We start from the raw sequence: 21,293 nt of genomic DNA on the forward strand, positions 1-21,293 counted from the left end.
GTATCGAGAGACGGTGTGGATAAAATAGGAACCGTTGTCTTCAGAGTCAACCACCCTCATTGCGCAGGCCCTGTCAAGAATGGGAACAAACAAATAGAATATTGCACGAGTGTAGTTCTCGGCTGCACTCCGCTCCAGCTGTTTCAGGTTGATGGTCATAACAGGGTCACTCTTTGCACACTCAAAATCAGCCTCCACCTCCTTTGCACGTACGAACATCAAGCATCGATGGAAATGACGTAAAAACTCAGTGTAGCTGTATCGAGACTTAACATACCGTGATATCACAGCATGCAAGCCCTCGCACCTTGATGTTGTTCGAAATTCGGCAAAGAACTTTTCCCGTATGTGTGCTGTGGCCCAACTGTGCCTTCTCTCGTACATGTCCTGTACCCATCTTTTATCGGCGATGCCAAATTTCTCAACCATCTCAAACCACTTTCTCTGGAATGTTCGGACCTCGTAGTCGCCAAACATGCAATCCCTAACATCCTGGTGAATTTGGGCTTTCCGATGTTGCTCGTGGCGTTTCGGAGTATATACCAAGCGCAAAGTCGATGGTGAGCCTCTGGAAAAACTTGCTCAATCGCAGACTTCATTTGCCTGTCATCGTCGGTTATTATGGACACGGGAGCCTTCCCTTTCATTGAAATTTGCAACTGTTGAAGCAGCCAGACATAGGTCTCTTCTTTCTCGTCTGCCACTAGTGCAGTGGCAAAGACAACCGTTTGGTTGTGGTGATTCACACCGGAGAATACTACAAGAGGTGAAAGGTAAACGTTTTTCTTGTACGTTGCATCAAACGCAATCACGTCTCCAAACACCTAGTAATCAATTTGGCTGGTGCCGTCACACCAAAACAAATGTTGCAACACGCCCTCACCGTCAACAACTTCCTTGTAGTACAGTGCTGGATCATTTATCTTGCACTCTCGGAGATACCTTAGGCACGATTCCGCATCTAGGCCACCCTCCCTTCGTTGCTTCGCATTTACATTGTGCATCTCCCTTGTTGTGTACGGGACATTATGATACCCGACGGCTAGGCTTGCCATAAAATCGTGGATTTGGGAGACGCCAATGCCCCCTTTGCGCATGTCGTTCATCTGCTCGATGTCCGCTTCGCTCATCCTCCAATGGCCTGGGAGCATGGAAGAAAATCCCAACTCAAGAACGTGATGGTTATGCACGTCTGAAAATTACGCAACGTGCCAACGTCCTGATTCATCGTCCATGCGGAGTAGCATCCTTGCAGAGCATCCACACCATGTCTCGGCCCTCGGCCTCTTTTGCCGGTTAGGTATCGAGTAGAACTTCGGGGATCGGTACCCTTGTCGGTGGCACACGAACTCCTGCCGTATCCTTACTACGCCGCATTTTTCGCTTCTGGAACGTATCGCGCTGAACCCATGGTACTTTGCATATTGCTGGTAGAACTCAAATGCAATGTCAACATCTGCGAAATTAAACCGGAGAACATCCTCCTCGCTCAAGTTCAAAAAATCAATCCAACCTATCGACTCCACGAAATCAACAGCGTAAAACTCGTCTTCCGCATAATTGCCAGACATTCCTCTGGCGTCGTCCAAAATGTCTTCCAATTCAACCACATCCCCATTGTCGACATCGGCCTCTGCATGATGGTCGTGTTCTGTTTCATCTTTTTGAAAGTCGTACTCGTCCGACTCCATCCCTACAGAGCCTTCGCCCTTAACCGATCCAACTCCGTGGTCTGCTCCGTTGGATATTTCTGCTTCATCGGCGACGGGCATGCCCCTAGTGGTATCTTCATCCCCGGCAACTCTGTACCAAACAGCAACAATGCGGTAATATAGCGAAACACGCAAAATTAGTGGATGTCCTCCAAAGAAAATTGCAGTCCTATGACGAAGAAAAAGGGGGATATTTGTAAATCAAGTGAAGGGTGATAATACAACGGGTACCTTCTTTCCATTGATGGAGACGGTGAAGCCATCAACTGTCGAAGACAACCGACAATACAGATCAGGCTCCGTCGTCATCAGAAGTGAGACTGTTTGTGGGCTTGGATCCGCCTGAACAGACTCGTTAACACTGAACACTTTCTCAATCCCAAAGAAAAATAGCGTATCCTTACTACGCCGCGTTTTTCGCTTCTGGAACGTCTCGCGCTGAAGCCATGGTGCTTTGCATATTGCTGGTAGAACTCAAATGCAATGTCAACATCTGCGAAATTAAACCGGAGAACATCCTCCTCGCTCAAGTTCAAAAAATCAATCCAACCTATCGACTCCACAGAATCAACAGCGTAAAACTCGTCTTCCGCATAATTGCCAGACATTCCTCTGGCGTCGTCCAAAATGTCTTCCAATTCAACCACATCCCCATTGTCGACATCGGCCTCTACATGATGGTCGTGTTCTATTTCATCTTCTTGAAAGTCGTACTCGTCCGACTCCATCCCTACAGAGCCTTCACCCTCAACCGATCCAACTCTGTGGTCTGCTCCATTGGATATTTCTGCTTCATTGGCGATGGGCATGCCCCCAGTGGTATCTTCATCCCCGGCAACCCTGTACCAAACAGCAACAATGCGGTAATTTAGCGAAACACGCAAAATTGGTGGATGTCCTCCAAAGAAAATTGCAGTCCTATGACGAAGAAAAAGGGGGATATTTGTAAATCAAGTGAAGGGTGATAATACAACGGGTACCTTCTTTCCATTGATGGAGACGGTGAAGCCATCAACTACCGAAGACAACCGACAATGCAGATCAGGCTCCGTCGTCATCAGAGGTGAGACTGTTTGTGGGCTTGGATCCGCCTGAACAGACTCGTTAACACTGAACACTTTCTCAATCCCAAAGAAAAATAGCGTATCGTGGTTCAAGATCTCTGAATCTCGTCAGATGAGTTCCTAGAACAAGACGCTTCCGAAACCACCGTCGGTGAGTGGGGGGCGGGAGAAGAAGTAAGCTGAGTCATTCTCAGTAGTGGAGATAGGAAGGGATGGTACGATTGCGACGGAGGAGAAGGGGAAGAAGAAAACTTGGGGTGGAGGAGGAGTTAGCGGCAGTAATAGTTGTTAACTAAACTCTGAGTGTCAAACTAATTTTAGAATTAAGTTAAATGTATTTAGTTTAAAAATTGAAAAACTGACCCACTATTTTATACGAAATTGTAAAAAACACCCAACAAAAACAAGCATTTATAATCTCGCACTACCTGGCTGACCGGTGCGCTAAACACAGTTTTGGCGTTTCGATGCGCTAACATGGAACGCGTACCGAATCCGTGCCCATAATAGAATAGGAAAGGGAAAGTAAAAAAGAAAAGTTGCTCAAAGAACAAGAAGCTCTAAAGTTCTTAAAGAAGCATTCAGGAATCCTCTAAAATTTGCTCAACAAGGATTGATTCATTCTCAAAAACAAATCTATTCTTAGCTTTTCATATTTGCCAGCTGATAATTACAATTCCCTGTACGTTACAGACGTTTGCTTTCCTCCGATTTATCTCTGCCATGCATTCTGACTATATATGCCAGAAATCCTCGGACTCATTTCCAGTAACTACTCCAGGTAAGGAGCTTCTCTCCCAAACCTCTTTTGCTTTAGGATAGGAAAAGATTTTTAAAAAAAAAGTGGATAATGGATTCTGCACTTAGGTTACAAGAGCGATAAATCGTAGAAAAGTTTGTATTCGCCGGTGAAGGTTCGGAGTACTGGCAGTTTCTTGTGCAAACACCTTCAAAGAAAGAACTTGATCTTGGGCAATATCAACAATTTCCACAACCCTCTCCCCGTCTCTTTATGTTGCAACAACTCTGGGCAGAATTCAATTGGAGCATGGTGAAAAAGGTAAGTAATGTGGTACTCAGAAGTAACATCGAAGTTACCGCTTTTCGTTCTTGTCCAGAATAATGAGTCATCACCGTCACCAATCTGAGTTGTTATAATATGTTGTGCTACAATTTCTAGAGGAAAAAACAAATTAATTAGGCTTTGATTCCATTATTTATTTGGCAGCATTAGGTCCCTCACTCTGTCAATGGGTTGATTCAGTTGAACTATAATTGAATTGGGAGGCACCAAAAAAGGATGACCAGGGGCTAACCACGGGTCTTGAAATGTTCAGATGTTAATTCCAATACCAACCTTCCAACATAGACGCTTTTCTAGAACTTTTGCGACCCTCCAAGATGTTCCTCCAACCCCAAGAAGGTAAGTTCATGAATCTGCACTCATAATATTGCTGTAGCGATAATACTTGCCTCTGAGAATTTGAGTTAGTAGGAAATATGGTTGAGTAGCTATCCTTCAACATTGTTTAGCTAATAGAACAAGGTGTTGTGCTCTGACACCCTTGAAACTTAACCCGCCTTTGATTTTTGGTCTAGACATTGTATCCCAACTGACCCAAGCCATTTTCCTTTCCATTTCATTTTTACCCCACCAAAATTAAGAGAGAATTATGTGAATTTCGGTAATAAGAGTATCTGAAAGTCTAAAGCAAAATGAGAAATAGATAGGAATTGTCTCTCCTACTGCTTTAATAAGCACATGTCTGCCCGCTGTAGATAGGAGGTGTCTTTTCAACCCTGAACCTTTTGTCTAACTTTCTCCTTTATTGATCCAAATCTCTCTCTTTTGGACCGGTTAACTGTGCAAGGGAGTTCTAGGTACTTATCTTGGGCACTAATGTGTATAATATTCAGTCTTTTTGCCAAATTAATCCTTTTCTCCCAGGGGTGTTGTTGTTGAAGTATTCTAGTTAACTTTCTTACCACTAACCCCTTCGTATAACTCAAGGAGCTAAAGGATGTCATCACAACTTTCTTCTGAAGCCTTCCAAAACAATATAAAGTTGTCTGCAAATAATATATTATTAATAGAAAGGCATCTACGATTGACTTAGATCCTAGAAATAAGACAATTTTTCTATGCTTTCTTTAACAAAAAGGATAAACCTTCCGCAGAGAAAAGACAAAGATAGGATGATAGAAAATCTCCTTGAAAGATTTCTTTATTTGGCCTAAAATATCCAAATGGTTAACCTTCAACAATAACAAAGTAAGAAACTGATGTCACAATCTCTTAGATCCAACCAATCCACTTGGGGTCAAAACCTAGTTTTCAAAGAATAAACCAAAACAAATGTCATTCAACTCTATCGTAATCCTTACTCATATCTAGCTTAAAAGCCATTTCAGCATTCAAACCTGTCTTCTTAGCTTTTAAGAAGTGCATAAATTCATGGATTATAACAATGTTATCACTAATTAGCCTTCGTCTAATGAAAGCACTCTGATTCAGGCTAATTAGTTTATTCATAATATTTTGAAGTCTATGAACAAGCACTTTAGAAATGAATTTATAAACTATAGAAGATAAACTGATTGGTCTAACCTGAGTCATATCCTTAGCATTTGGAAACTTTGGGATTAGGCAAATGTGAGTACGTTTTTGAAGCCTTTCAAAATTCTACCACTGACAAAGAAACTTTGAACCACTTTAAAGACATCAACAGCTACTAAATCCCAATAAAATGAAAGAATTTCACTGTGAAATCATCATCGATCGAAGCACAAGATGGGTGCACACTAAACGCATCCTTTTTAACTTCCTCCATCGAAACCACTCTCAACAAGCTCCTATTCATGGCTGGGGTGATTTTAATGGGAAATTCATGAAATAAATCCCAAGGTCAGCCCCGTTTGAAAATGAAAACACCGCTCTAAAATAATCCTCTGCAACCGCAGTAATCTCCATCTGAGTAGTAGCGTAACTACCATCATTTTCTTCCAATTTCCAAATTTTATTGCACTTGATTCGGGATTGGAATCATTGATGGAAGAAAGCGGTGTTCTTATCTCCATACTGTAGCTATTTCACCCGAGACTTTTCCTTCTAGTACCGCTCCTTTCTAGAATATACCCCCTCCAAACATCTCTCTAGTTCATCAATCTCCTCTCCACCATTTATCCCGGATTCCCTGAGAGCCTCAATCCGACTAAGGATGGCATTTATTTCGGCTTTGGAATTGGATTTAGAAGCCTGTTGCCAATGGACCAATTTATGCCTATAAAACTTCATCCTTTGAGCTAATACAAACATAGCAAATCCATGAAATTCAGCTATTCACACATCACTAACAATCTTTCTCACGTCCTCCACATCACACCAACGCTCTTGGAAGTTAAATCTGCACTTGATCTCTCTATAGCAAGGCTAGTATCTAACAGAATTGGGGGATGATCTAATCCATTTTCATGTAGTCTAAGCACCGAGTTATAGGGGTAATGATGCAGCTAGTTATTGCTTGCTAAAACTTAATCTAATCTTTCCAAAACCTGCTCCTGCCCACTTTGCTTATTTGACCAAGTAAAATTTCGCCTGATTATCCCGAGGCCAATCAAGCCATTCCCATCAATAAAACCAGTGAAATTTTAAATTGAGGACCATGATTTATTCCATCTACCTATTTTCTCCTCTTGACTGCCAATAGCATTAAAATCACCCATTACTACTACTACATCATGCATCTATTGTATTATTGCTGAAATTTCACTAAATTGCACCAATCTGGTTTGTTCAGTCGTGCTCAAGTACACACTGATCAGCCCCCAAGTAGCACCATTAGACAGATCTTTAATTGAGGAAGCAATGTAATACTTCCCAGTTAAAATAATTTTTACCTCTACTTCATCTTTCAAAGCTAATACTAATCCATTCGATGTCCCGTTGGATTAATAATTCTCAATCTAAAAACTTGCATGTTCTGAGCTTGCTTTCCACCATTCAAGGCGAGTTCTTTGTTTCACAGATGAACACAACCTCGGGGGAGAAGGATTGGCATATCCCTTTGAGGTTTTGGATTGTCATAGGTCTCTCCAAATCCCGATAATTCTAACTTAGTAGCTTCATAAGGTCTTGGGTACCACTTGATGACTGGCACCCTCCACCTCAGCAACATTATTAATTCCTTCTAAGCAGATTTTCTTGAAATTCTCATTATTCTCCTTTCCATTTTCTTTTACTTCCTTCTTGTTTTAATCACAATCTGATTTTCATCCAACCTCATAAGCATAGGGACTTCCTGTAGAACTAGTCCTGGTTTATCAGCTGTGATTGCTTTCCAAGCCTCTTCAGACACACTTAGAACATCTTTCTCATTCATCTTAGAAGCAACATCAGATTTTGCACCTTCTGATATTTTCTTTTCCTTCATGCTTAGTCCAAAAAAACTTTCCATAAGCCAAGAGGGAGTTAGTTTTTTCCTCGGATGAGGAAAGGTTGAACCAGAAGCTCGTATTTTTTGAGAATTTGATCTCCATTTACATTCAATTTGCCTCCTTACCTGGTCCGCCTTCGCCCATTCGCCAATAGCATCCTCCTTGACTACGTTCCTGGAAGATTCATCCAAAAATTTCTGATAATTTTTGGATTCATGTCCAAGGTGAGCACAATATGTGCAAAAAGCTTTGAGTATCTTGTACCTCAAACTAACTTCTATTAGCTTTCAGTCAAGGCTGGCAATTTTCATAGAGTCTTTTACTCTCTTGTCCCCATTAATCTCTACTTTGGTTTTGATGATGCATACCTCTTTACCTCTCACTTCAAAGAGACCTAAATCACAAATAGAACCAATCTTCACACCTAATTTATATCCAACTTCTAAGGTGTTAAACTGTTCAGGTAAATTCCAGAATTGGACTCAAATTGAAAATGTAGAGATTACATTTGCATCTCCCAAAGATTCTCCCTTCTATTGTCGTACATGGAGAATGAATTTTTTAAACAACCAAGGAGAACACGTTCAACCCTTTCTATATCAACCTCCTTTTCAAAGAAGAATTGGAATTGATTCCAATCCTTTTCTACCACCCATAATCCTTGCGGCTTATCCCATATCACCGTCATGGCTCCTTCCATGGTGCCTACGGAGAAAACTCGATCTGCAAATACTCTTCCATTCAGACTCTTCGTGCATACTTGAAGTCCTTTCGCAAAGTCTTCCTCCTCAAGCAACACAGCCTCCTCCACATATTCCTCTCCTCCATCATTCCTATAGTTGTGATCACTCCTATGATCATCCATTCTGAATGAGAAGCAATCAATAGGATGATAGCAACTTAGGATTTGATCAAAGAAGTGTGCAAGATAACCTAGGAAGCACTATAATAAAATCTATAAGAGCAAAGTGTAACCCTATCAGAGCAAAGTGTAACCTTAGAGGCGCTTATATGTGAAAAAACTGCGCTAAAAAAATCTCTAACTAGTATATATTATTAACTGTAAGAGTATGTTTGGTTAAAGGATAAAATAATAATTAAAAACAAAATTTACCTTAATAAAATTTTACACGTAAATTTGACACATAAGACTCACTTAAGCAAAAATTATTCTAATTGCTATCCTTTAATTAAACATATCCTAAAAAATATGATAAAATATATTCTATGTTGAAGAAGAATATAGAAATTTTGAAATACAAATTTAATTGATTAGTAAAATTTATCTTTTTTATTTTAAAGAGTTTTCATTAAATTTTGCATCAACTATTATTTATAAGGTGATTGCTACGGTACCATGATAAATTTACACGTACTGATACATTTAAAATATGGACAAATAGTAATAAATTATGTGGCATTTTTTTTCCACATCAATATTTAATTTTTTTTATATATATATTATATCACCACTTTTACTAATATACCCCTTTAATTAAATAAAAATAAAAATATATTTTTTATTTAATTTTATAAAAAGTCTTAAACATCCTTATTTTATTTTATTAGACAAAAATACCCTTGTAAATTAATCAAATTTTAGAATTCAATTAATCCTAATTTTATAGTTTCAAATAATTTAAACAACAAAACAAAAACATATTAAAAAAACCAAAAATTAATCTTTCTCATCTTCTCCAATTCCCCTAATCATTAGTGTCCTCCTCTAAAGCAAAGCAAAACATATCAAAAAAATAAAAAATCAATCTGTTCTTTCTAATATCATTTGTGCTCCCTCCCTCTGAAGCACACCAAAACGGCAAAACTCTAGCAATAATTGACTGCATTGATCTCGGTAGCTAGCCACCCACGGAATTTAAAGAACCTAAAGGAGAAGGAATGCTAAACCACTCAACTGGGCAAACGCTGTGTCTTTCTCCTCTATGGAAGTTCTTTGAATGCCCCTTCGCCCTCCATCGTCGAGCCCCTTTGCCCTCCATCGTCGAGCCCCGTCCAGCCGTCGTTGTCCAGCGCCTCTCCCTTTCTGGCAGCCACCGCGTCTTCCTCCACTCCTCCCTAGACTCTGCCACTCTCTGTCTGCATCATCAAGAATGGAGCCGCTGACTCAGGTTGGTTCTTGATTTTTTTTTGTCTGATTTTTCACTGCTTCTATTTGTTTTTCTGTTCTGTTCTTGAGTTAATTCTGGTTTGTTCCTAAGTATTGTAGTACTTAATTTTAGTTATGATTTTTAAATTTTTTTATTCTTGGTTGGCATATTTTCTGCAGTTCTCTAGTATTCTCTTGGTTGCTATTCTTGATTCTTGATTTTTGTTATAATTTTTTAATGCTTTTATTTTTTCCTGTTCTGTACTTGAGTTGATTCTGTTCTTTGATTTTTTATTCTTGATTTTTCACTGCATCTATTATGATTCACCATAGCACGCTATTTGATGTTATTTCATATATGAGTGTTTCATTTATATCATAATTAGTAATACAACTCTAAATCTTTGAAGTTTGGCTAATTATAATTCATAGAGCATGTTACAAATTATTTTTATAAAACTCAGAAGAAAATTGAAAAGATGCATGCCTATTGAAAGTTGAAACCAAATTAATAGTACTGTTTTAACTCTTTCCTAGTAGTCAATAGCAGAAATAGGCATTTGGTTTAAATATGCATGTAATGTTACAAAGAATTTGATCCTTGTTACTTATCTAGCTTAAATATGTATTATTTTTACCTTCTTGACTAAACAGATTTTTGTCTCTCTTAATGACCTTTAGTTTATTACTGTAAAATTGATGAGCAAACCAGAGAGTTTTAAGGAACTAAGACAGCGATGAAAGAAGGAAATACTTGCTATTTAATTTTTTGTTGATTGTCATTATCAATCTTATATTTGGTTTAATATTTCTTCAATGGCATAGAACTAATTTTATTTTTTGTGCCTTAAAATACTAGTGAAGTCACTATCATAGTACTAAATATGCTTCAGGGATTTGGCCAAATTAAAGGGCTAGGTTCTTGTCCTCGTCTATGTTTCACTTATTTTTTATTTTTATTTTTATTTTTATTTCATGACTTCTTAATAAAAATAATAATAATATATATTTCTAAATTTTGCATTTCTTCTCACTCATCTTCTTATGTAGTTAATGTCTTTGTTTCCTTGTTTTTGTGTTTCCATTCACTCACTTCACTTTCACACACACTCTCCTCTCTGCTGCTTCTGTCACAGCTCTTTAATTTTGCTCCATGAAACCGTTGCAACACTAAGTTCGCTCTTCTTCATACAGTCACTCAAATCCTGTCTTGTGACCCTTTTCAGGTTTGATCCTCAATCTTTATTTTATTTTGTTTTCAGTATCTCGGGTGTGTTAATTGACCAAAGTTTGTAACTTTCTCTGTGATTCTCTGAGCTGTTATGTTTTCTCTGAGTGGCATTTTCTGCTGTTTGCTTTAATTTTGGAACTGGATTTTGTCAATTATTCCATGACATTGACTTGAAGTAATTAACTGGCCCTTTAAATTATTATTATTATTATTTTGAAAAAAAATTCTTTTTTTTGGGTGAGCTTGATTTATGTTGTTTGTGGTGTTTGGCTTGGAATTTTGCTTGGTGTTTAAGGTTTTAGAATGGGTTGGTGTGTGAGTAGACATGTTGCAGTTCATCTTGGTCTTTTATCTTTAATGTGAAGCCTTTTAGTTGTTTTCTATAAAGTTTGGTAAGCTGTGTGAAACCAGCTTCTCTTTTTGTCTTTGTTGTTTTGGTTGATTGGAACTATTGTAGAATTTCTCTGCCTTTATTTCATAGGGTTATTATCCCGATCTATGGCCAATAAGTCAATAACCCTATTGTAAAATTAAAAGTAGAAAGTAGAATTAAAAGTCAACAAAACAATGAGTGGATATGGATGATTGTGCTGAGTGGATATGGATAATTGTGTTTTCAAATTCTATTTCTCTTTGCTATTTTAGGTGAAAGTTGAGCAAAACTGGTTTGATCAAAATGCTAACTCAGTTGAATTAGTTACTTATGGCTGGTCGCATTTTTTTTTTAAATAAGTAGGTTCACATAATTGATCTAGATTCTAAGATCAACAAGGTTTTGTCATGTTTAGGGTGCGAGAACCTTGATCTCAATAGCTAGAAACTACGATGTTTAGGATAGGTAGTTAGAAAGATTAACACTTCTGAGATCCAGATCATGTTTAAACATTTAAATATAATATTATGAATTTGATCTGATGGTATGTAATCATGTTGTCTGCCGTATGCTATGCTTTTACTTGTTGGGTGCGGTGCTGCCAAAATATTTAAGTATTTCTCTAATATCAGTAATTACTGGTGCTGTTTCAATGGTTACAAGGTGAGCTGGTTTAGAAATTAGATAAACCAGGGCCTGTTTTATGGTTATCTTGTATGTCATTGAAGATATCAAAACCTTTGCTCCTGAAGGCTAATGAGTTCAAGTGTGTGAATACTTTTATTTCTCTAAGAAAGAACACATTGCAACTGTGCTTAACTACTGTATAATTGTCAGTGTGATGTGTACATATGGAAGTATAGTCATTGTTGTCTTAGTCAACACATGGTTCAATGATTAACAGAATAATGTATTTTATTCAATTTGCTTCCAGAGTTGGCGTGTCTGGAGAGTCTTGAGATTTCTTGCAGTAAAGTCACTAATTTTGGCATCAGCTTTCTAAAATGTACTTTCCGTTTCCTTGTATTATTGTGGTGTTTCAGTACAATTAGGATTTTTTATTTTATAGGTTCAACCTAGCATTTTCATCTTCTTCCATGGATTTTTCTTTATTTTCTATTTTTATGTGAATATATGGTTATAATTCTGAATGCAGCTATCAACCAATCAGTTTGTCTTTTCCGGGGAAAAATTTCAGTTATATATCCAATCTTCCTTGTGCTTCATTTCTTTGATGTAGACTTCAGTTGTATAAATCATTCTTGGAAAAGTCTCTTTGTTTTTCCATTTGTCCTTGTAATTTCTGAAGTTGATATTGTTTATGTTAGTCAGTAGACATATTGCAGTGTGAACTATAAACAGTACCGATATACAATACTAGCATCTCAACTTGCCAGTTTGAACAGAATTCTTGAGTTTCAGTATTTCATAATTATCTATGCTTCATTAATTTTCGATGATGTCTTGGTTCATTTCAGGGTTGCAAAAGCTTTCCTTACTAAACTTGGAAGGGTGCCTTGTAACAGCTGCATGCTTGGATTCTCTTACAGGTTTAATTGCTTGATATACTTTTATGCTAAAATATCCAATTTAACCTTTCAGATAATATATATATGGTCATATATCATATCAAATAGCAGCTGCTAGGTTAAGACTTACATGTCTGTGAAACAAGTTTATTTGTAACAATCGTTTATATGTTGAAAATTTTCAGGTTATTAAGCGCATTACTGATGGCGGAGCAGATTTTTCTTTCGAATGTATAGGCGACACTGACATGATAACCACTGCATTGCAGTCCTGTTGTGATGTAATACTCATTGTAGCCAAAACTCTCCTTCAATGTTTTGAGCTATCATTTTACTTCAAAGCCAACCAAAATTCATTTATAAACTCTCATAGTTGAAACATTTTATGTTTATGGCACTGTAATCTTTGTTCTAATTTGAATAAAATAAAATAGGTGTTGAGGTTAAGCCAGGGGATTGCGTTAAAATAGATGAGTTGGAAGTAGCTAATGCCTACATCCACATCTCTCAAGTTCGCTTCTTTTCATGCTTATTGTTTTCTCGTGTTTTTTGGAATAAATCTTCTAAAGCGTTTCCCCTCTCAGGTTGCGCTGGGAGAGGCCTCAAAGAATGAGAAATCTAAGGAACCTGTGGTTGTCTACCTCTAAGTTAGAGTGCAGAAGCTTGTTTTGGGAACTTTGAACAGGGAGGAAATCCCCCAAATACCCTTGAATTTGGTTCTCGACCAAGAGGCTGAGCTTTTCCCACACTTGCCAGAGTGCCAGTGTCTATTTCTATGGATATAGGGCTGATCGATATCCTTTACACCACTAGTATATGTTAATTTATTCGTTGTTTTTGAATTGGTCTTGGTCCCCTGTCATTAGAAAATTTTGAATATGAAAAGTGCAAGTTTCAATGATGTGTGTTGTTACTTGTGAATGTTTTTTCCTTGACTTTTGATGTGTTTCCTATGGCACTGATGAGGACGTACCTGGTGATTTTGGTTCTGATGACTATTCAGGTATGGCACAGACCTATCTCGTAAATTTGATGAATTGTTATAGATTTATGATTCACTTGCTCAAACATTGTTTGATTTGTACAGAGAGTGATGAGAAAGAGGCTGCATTGAATTTCAAAGATAATGGTTGATAGTTCTGCTCAATCCAAAATGTACTATTTACTTGTTCATTCTATGATGTGAGTAACTAATTATTAATCTTCATTCAGGAAAACTTGAAACCAAGTCTGAAAAGGTAAAGATTGATTAACCAAAAAAGGATGTGAGTGGTGCCCCAGCAAAGAAAGTCAATGTTGCTGTTCCAAAGAAAGATGAAGAGGACGAGGACTCTGATGGTGACGATGATGACGACGATGACGATGAGTTTGATGATGAGGATGAATCTGGAAGTGAGGTAACACAATGAGTTTGTTATCTACTCTCTGTTGCAATTATTTTTTAATTTTATTTGAAACTTAATGGAAAAATAAAAGCACTGCGCTTCTTTTCAAGTATTAATTTTGTGGGAAACTTTATTGATAATTGTAGATGGATGCTGATAGTGATGAGGACGGGAGTGATGAAGATGAAGAGACACCTGTGAAGAAAGTAACATTACTGTGTGGTCCTGTTTCCTCGTATATTGTCTTGTGTATTATTATTATTTGACATTAAAAACTAAATGCATTGCTTTATGTCTTGAAGGTTGACCAGGGAAAGAAGAGACCAAATGTGTCTGCAACAAAAACTCCAGTTCCTGCTGCTAAGAAAGCTAAAAATGTAACTCCTGAAAAGTCTGGTGAGACTATTAGCTATCTTTACAATTCGATATTGCATAACTTCGTAGTGTTGTTGAGGAAAATAGTCGATATTGCGACATGTCATGCATGCTCACTTGATAGCATTCCAAGTGCACCATCATATTTAATGTACTTTGTGTTGTAGGTGGCAAGAAAATTGCACATGCACCAACCCCTCACCCCGTGAAGAAAGGTGGAAATCCGAACAGCGCAGGGAAGTTCCAGTCACCTAAAACTGGTTCACAGCAGCAGAAAAAGGGTGGAAAGAAGGGTGGTCATTGATCATGAAGTTTCTAATATGTACTAATTTTTGCTTTTATTGCATTGGAATATCGTAATCGGTGTAATGGTTTGGAGGTTTACTAAATTTTGTTTGCTAGAGGTGGCTACTAGTTTGATGAGTTGAGTTCTCAAAAATTTTGTTGGACAACTATTTTGTATTATTTGAGTTAAAATATATTAATTATCTTTATTATTCAAATCTGAGCTACTCTCTAATGCTGAGAACGTCCATGGCACCACTTGTTTTGACTATTTTCTGTATGTCAGGTTACTTTTTACCCTTGATTTTCATAACGCAAACTACATGATTTCTATTTGTTTTTTGGTATTCCTAAAGACATTGTTAAGGCTATTTTATGTATTGAACAATCAAAGATGCTTGCTGAGTCAGGATCAAAACTTCGTTTTAAATTTGAGCCTTAATGCTCTAATTGGGATTTGGGAACTCATCCTTCCTTGTTTAAAATGATATGAACTTGAGTCTCCGTTCATTTGCAAACAATATTTTGGGGATCGCATAGTCGTGAATCCAATTATACACCATTCAACTCCAATATTCCGAATACTCAAACTAAACTACGCAACAATGGCTAAATTCATATTTACCTAATTACATTCATTGTCTTCCTTTGGTTCCCTCATTCAATATCCTAGTTTTTTTCCCTTAAAATCTTTTCGTTTTATAAACCACTCACATGGACTAATCTTCATGCATGGATGGGACTTGACCTTGCATTGAATCATCATCACCATCATTAACGAATGGCACATAAACTCGCAAACTCTTCCTAAACTTGCGAATTTAACCTAGTTTGACCGAGTTTACTCAATCTAGTTTATATCAAAGTTAACTCAATTCCACCATCTAATACGAGTACAAGTTTACAAATTAACTCGCTAAGTTTGACAACAATGCCTCTCTACCAATGCAAAAACAAATAAAAGAGAAGCTAATCATACATTTTAACCATCCACGGTAATTTACAGTCACAACATAACGAAATAATTAAAGTTCGAAATCCAGCCTCCAATTGAACTCTAAACCATATATATATCCTAATAAGCTAGGAAAATAAAAAACCATTTCAAATAGACTGCCATTACAAGAAACCAACATGCCAGTAATGGCTTCACCCGAGATTACTTGTTGAAAATATCACCAAACCAGGAACCTGCAGCGCACTCCAAGAACATGTACACAATTCCACGGTAAAATTGCATTAAATCAATGGTTCGGTTCATAAAAGGAAGGATACCCTGAACCTACAAAACTTGTAAATAATGTAAGAAAGTGACTTTTTAGAGAAAAATAAAGCTTTATAGAATACAAAACCCATACAGAACCATTGAATTGGTCATTCACTAGCCCTTCATGTATGATAGAGATCAGTCCCTGACTGTAAAATAAAAGAATTCATGCACACATGCAAATCAACCATAATAACAAGCATACATGATCAACTGAATGGTAAAACTAATAACTGATCCCTTGTAAAAAAAGATATTCAGGTTGAAAGAAAGAAAGGAATCTGGTTTTGTAATGAAAGATTTTTAAAAAATAAAGAGGATATATTTTTAACATGACAAAGTATGTTTCCATTTTACACTAACAAGATCCAAGGCTTAACAAGAACTTGTGTTTGTTAGGAGATGGGACTAAGGGGTGTCTACTTAATTCTTGTGAATATGGATTAGGAAAGTAACTCTAAGCAAATTGGACAAAATGAACCAAAACGAAATAATTGAGATTTGAGACAAAGGTAAAAACAAAAAGGGGGCCAATAATTTGTGACAATCTTGGACAGAGTGTATGAAAATTTGTAGGAACACAAGAAAAATAGGAAATGTTTACACATCATTACCTATAGAGCTACCGAGTACATACAAGCAGTGTAAACAAGAAATAGGGGCACCCTATGCAACAAAAAGAAATTGTCACTTTAGGTAGTTTAATAGAAAATTTCATGTTAGTTGAAACCTTCCGAATATGGTATTGAACCTCAAGAATTTATCCTAATGCAGAAAATTTCGTATTATTTTGTCAAAGTTGTGTGCAATGCAATGAAAACTACTGCTAGAAGAAAATCAGCAATATGTGCTTTTAAGATCTCAACTCATCATGTGAATGCTACATTATTGTTGGAAATTAAGATATAATCAATTCATTCTTGGAACATACATATTTTTTTTGTTCTATTATTTATTACCATTCATGTTTGGTCCACGTTAGATTATTTTTCTCTTATGCAGGTTGGAAGCAGAACTAATTGAAGAAATTGTCACAACTGTTTGGACAAGGCTACAACCTAAATTGCCAACATTTAGGGATGGATTGGTTGGAATTGATAAGAAGATAGAAGACATGAACTCATTTTTAAGACCAGATGTAAAGGATGTTTGCTTTATAGACAACTCTTGCTAAGTCTTGTATATGAAAATTCGAAGAAAATTCGAAATTAGTTGCACCCTTGAAGCGAGATCCAATTGAAGAGAACTTTGAAGATTTTAAAGATTCCGATGGGGAAGGGGAACATATATTTTCTCAAAAAATAGAAAAAATAAGAATTCAACAATTTGTCAAAATTAACAACAAGAATTCAACAATTTGTCAAAATTAACAACTAATATCAAATCACATAAATCAAACCAAATTACCCTAATTACAAAAATCACACCAATGCTATAATATCAAATCACATAAATCATAGGGAGGGAATTATCGGAAGGGAGAGGCTGACAACAGTGATGAAGAATGAGGAAGATGGTAAAGAAGACGGTGACGAAGACGGAACCAAGAGAAAGGCAACCTCTCTAGAACCAGGAGGAAGGCGACGATCTCTGGAACGCACAAGATGGCGATGCTCTGTGACACGACGATGACCTCGATTGCGAGACAAGAGAGAAGAGAGGGAGAGATCTTGCGTGCGACGCACAGTGAGACAGATGAGAGAGATCGAGCAGAGAGAGACAAAGAGAGGATAGGAAGAGGAGAGAAGAAGATGAAGAATACTGAAATCTTCAGAGGCGTGAACGAGAGGGTTTCTGAACCCAGATGAAGAACAATTTTGGTTTTTTGTTTTTTTAATATGTTTAACACAGATGAAGAACAATTTTGATTTTTTGTTTTTTTAATATGTTTTTGTTTAAATTGGAGAAGATGAAGAAATTTTAATTTTTTGTTTTTTTTTTTGTTTTGTTGTTTAAATTATTTAAAACTATAAAATTAGGATTAATTGAATTCTAAAATTTCGTTAATTTAAAAGGATATTTTTGTCTAATCAAATAAAAGAATGATGTTTAAGTCTTTTTATAAAATTAAATAAATAAATATTTTTTATTTTTATTTAAGTAAAATGGTGTTTTAATAAAAGTGGTGATATACTATATATTTAAAAAAAAGAAAAAATTAAATGCTGACGTGAAAAATAAATTTCATATGTCTTATTATTATTTGTCTATATTTTAAACGTATCGATACATATGAATTTATCATCGTACCGTAGCAAACACCTATTTATAAATATGGGAGCTAAAAAAATAATTTTGTAATTATGATATCTTTCCTTTTTATTTTTAATACAGCTTTTCTTTAGTAGTGAAAAATAAATCTATATTACCCTCTCTGTCTCTGCTCACTATATACCTTTACAACAATGGAAACATGAGTACTTCCTTTAATCTAAATAGAATAAAATAGTTTTTAATAGAGAGTAAAAAATTGTAAGTATATTATCCACAATTGATTAGCTTCAAGATCACTTACTCACATAAATGATATTACCATATTTATCATCATTCAAACTCACTAACAATCATCAAAATATAAGAAAAAAATTTTAAACAAACATTAAGTATTTTCATTCATGAAAAGATTATCATTACATAAACATATATTCATTTATATAGGCAAAAGTTTTTAATAAAATAATAATTTTTTTAACAACTAATATTTAGTTTAATACAATGACGGTACGATGAAACTTGCAAAATTTGCTTCAAATGGCATGTTCCAGATTGCTGACTAATAACTAAGGAATATCACAATATCAATGGCAATACAACATGCATCAGCACCAGCTTTCAATTTTGCTTTGATGTTCTCTAAAGTTTTAGCATTTTATCGGTAGTCAAACTTTCAAACTCATGTATGACTATAACTTCAAGACACTTCTAGGTTGTTGTGCTTGATTTAATTATCCAATATTACCTCTCTTAAATCAAGTTTGCAGAATTAATTATTCTAAGTATTTTTTTAACTTGTAAAATAGTTCAGTTTTTAATAGTTTTGTAAATATATCTGCAATTTGTTCTTCAGTAGGATAATACTCGATCACAACTTCTTTTTCATTCACCAACTCTCTGATTTTATGAAATCGAATATCAATATACTTCGATCTTCCAAGAAATACTAGATTTTTGCAAAGTGAAATAGCTAACTTGTTATCACAAAATATCGTTTTTGGAGTATTTTGTTTCTCGTTCAATTCTTCAAAGATTGTTCTTAACCACACTGCTTATGTTGCACAACTTGTTGTTACTATATATTATGCTTCTACTGTAGAGAGAGAAGCTACTGGTTATTTTTTTTATGACCATGAAATTGCACCAGAACCAAGATAAAATATAAATTTTGAAGTACTTTTTTTATGTTTCAATATCAATAACCCAATCACTATTAGTGTAACCAACAAGGTTTACTTCATTAGTATTTTCATAAAAAAAAATACCATCATGTAATGTACTTTTGATATATTAAAGAATCCATTTTGTAGCTTGCAAATGGTTAGTATAGAGCTTCTCCATAAATCTGCTAACCAATCTAACACTAAATACGACATCTGGTCCAGTTGTAGTCAAGTACCTTAGACTTCCAGTCAAACTTTTGTAATATGTGGAATCTACTGATCTTCCTTTATCTTCTCTCAACAACTTGAACTTCTCTTCAACTGGAGTAGGAACTGGTTTTGAATGCTCCATCTGAAATTTCTTCAAAATATCATTTGCATATTTTTTTGAGAAATGAAAATTTCGTCATATTTTTGAATTTTAATGCCAAGAAAGTAAGACATCAAGCCTATATACATCATTTCAAAGTGCTTTATCATAGCCTCCCTGAATTATGCAATTATCTTGAAATTGTTACCAGTAAAGATCAAATCATCAACATAAAGACACACAATCAAGATATTTCCAAGTTCAATAAACTTGAAGTAAAGAGTATGCTCAAATGATCATCTTTTGAAATCATTCTCAATGAAATAAGAATCAATCTTCTTGTACAACGCTATTGGTGCTTGTTTCAAAAAACTTTCTTCAACCTATAAATTTTATTTTCTTCTCTAGGAATTTCATATCATGCAGATTGCTCAACATACACTTTTTTCTTTTAAAGTACCATTTAGAAATGCTGACTTAACACCCATTTGATATATCTTCTATTTGTTTTGAGCCAAGAGTGAAATAATCATACGAATAGTGTCTAATCTGGTAACAGGAACAAATACTTCAAAGTAGTCAATACCTAATTTTTGTTTGTATCCCTTAGCAACTAATTTTGCCTTGAAATAATCAACTTCACCATTGGCTTTGTACTTAGTTTGTAAATTTACTTTATTCCAATTGGCTTCTTATCTACTGGTAAATCTGTTAGTTCCCATTTGTCATTCTTTTCAATGGCATAAGTGTCCTCATCCATTACTTTTCTCCCGTTGTTGTCTCTAGAGGCTTCTTCAAAGTTCAATGGCTCACACTCTGAAAATATAGCAAAATTTATTATTTCTTCATCAAACGGATTATTGTCATTACAAACTTCATAATCTGCTAATCTAGCAGGTAGTCTCCACTCTCTTTGAGGTTTTCTAGATGATTCTGGTTGTTTAGTTATGTTAGGATGCCTTTCTTTCACTTCATCACATGTATTTGGAATTACAATCGAATGTTTTTCTGTCTTTGTGTTCTAGTCCCACATGTCTCTCTCATCAAACTTCACATATCTGCCGATGATCACCTTCTTTGATTATGGATTATACAACTTGGATGCTTTTGAATATGTGTTATAGCCGATAAAGATACACTTCTCACCCTTGTCAACTAACTTCTTCCTTAGCTGGTCTGGTACATGGGCATAAGCAATACACCTAAAGACTTTAAAATAATGAGTGTGGAAGGTCGCTTTCACTCCAAGCTTTCTCTGAAATTTTATCACGAATACTTTTTGTTGGATACCTGTTCAAAATATGAACTGTTGTTGCGACTGCTTTTGCCTAAAATTCTTTAGGCATTTGTTTTGACTTGAGCGTACATCTGATCATATCCATGATGGTTTTGTTCTTTCTTTCAACAACTTCATTTTGTTGAGGAGTATATCTGGCTATTAGTTGGTGTTGAATTCCAAGTTGCTTAAAGTAATATAAACATGCAAGATACTTTGTCCCTCTGTCTGTTTTGAGAATTTTGATTTTACAGCCACTTTGTTTCTCAACAAACGCCTTGAATATCTTGAAGGTATCACATACTTCTGTTTTCTGCTTCAAAAAGTATACCTATGTATATCTACTAAAATCATCAATAAAAGTTATATAAAGTACCTGCTATCACCATTGCTTGAAATTTCTACAGAACAAAGATCTGAATGCACAATTTCAAGTAATCTTCTAGCTCTTCATGACTTTTCTATAGAGAATGAATCTCTGTTCTTCTTTCTCAGTTGATAAATCTTGCAAACACAATTAAGAATATGAATTCGTGGTAGACCAGAAACAAGTCCTTTTCTTGGCAGG

The 21,293-nt window shown here is 35.7% G+C and overlaps 1 protein-coding gene across 1 annotated transcript; it reads left to right on the plus strand.

The window, feature by feature from the left end:
- On the plus strand, positions 13,679-14,584 carry LOC107637741 (histone deacetylase HDT1-like). The gene is made up of 4 exons (XM_021121104.1): positions 13,679-13,847; positions 13,982-14,041; positions 14,138-14,231; positions 14,378-14,584. The coding sequence occupies exons 2-4, from the start codon at positions 13,982-13,984 to the stop codon at positions 14,512-14,514; spliced, it is 291 nt and encodes a 96-aa protein (XP_020976763.1). The 5' UTR covers positions 13,679-13,847; the 3' UTR covers positions 14,515-14,584.

Source organism: Arachis ipaensis, chromosome B04, assembly GCF_000816755.2.
Source record: "Arachis ipaensis cultivar K30076 chromosome B04, Araip1.1, whole genome shotgun sequence".
Classification (NCBI taxonomy): Eukaryota; Viridiplantae; Streptophyta; class Magnoliopsida; order Fabales; family Fabaceae; genus Arachis; species Arachis ipaensis.

What these genes read in the sequence shown, in the direction of transcription:
- LOC107637741 (XM_021121104.1), top strand. Translation starts at nt 13,982, where the DNA reads ATGGATGCTGATAGTGATGAGGACGGGAGTGATGAAGATGAAGAGACA. An exon ending in AAGAGACACCTGTGAAGAAA is followed by an intron (nt 14,042 to 14,137) that starts GTAACATTACTG and finishes TATGTCTTGAAG; the next exon opens with GTTGACCAGGGAAAGAAGAG. An exon ending in TGTAACTCCTGAAAAGTCTG is followed by an intron (nt 14,232 to 14,377) that starts GTGAGACTATTA and finishes TTTGTGTTGTAG; the next exon opens with GTGGCAAGAAAATTGCACAT.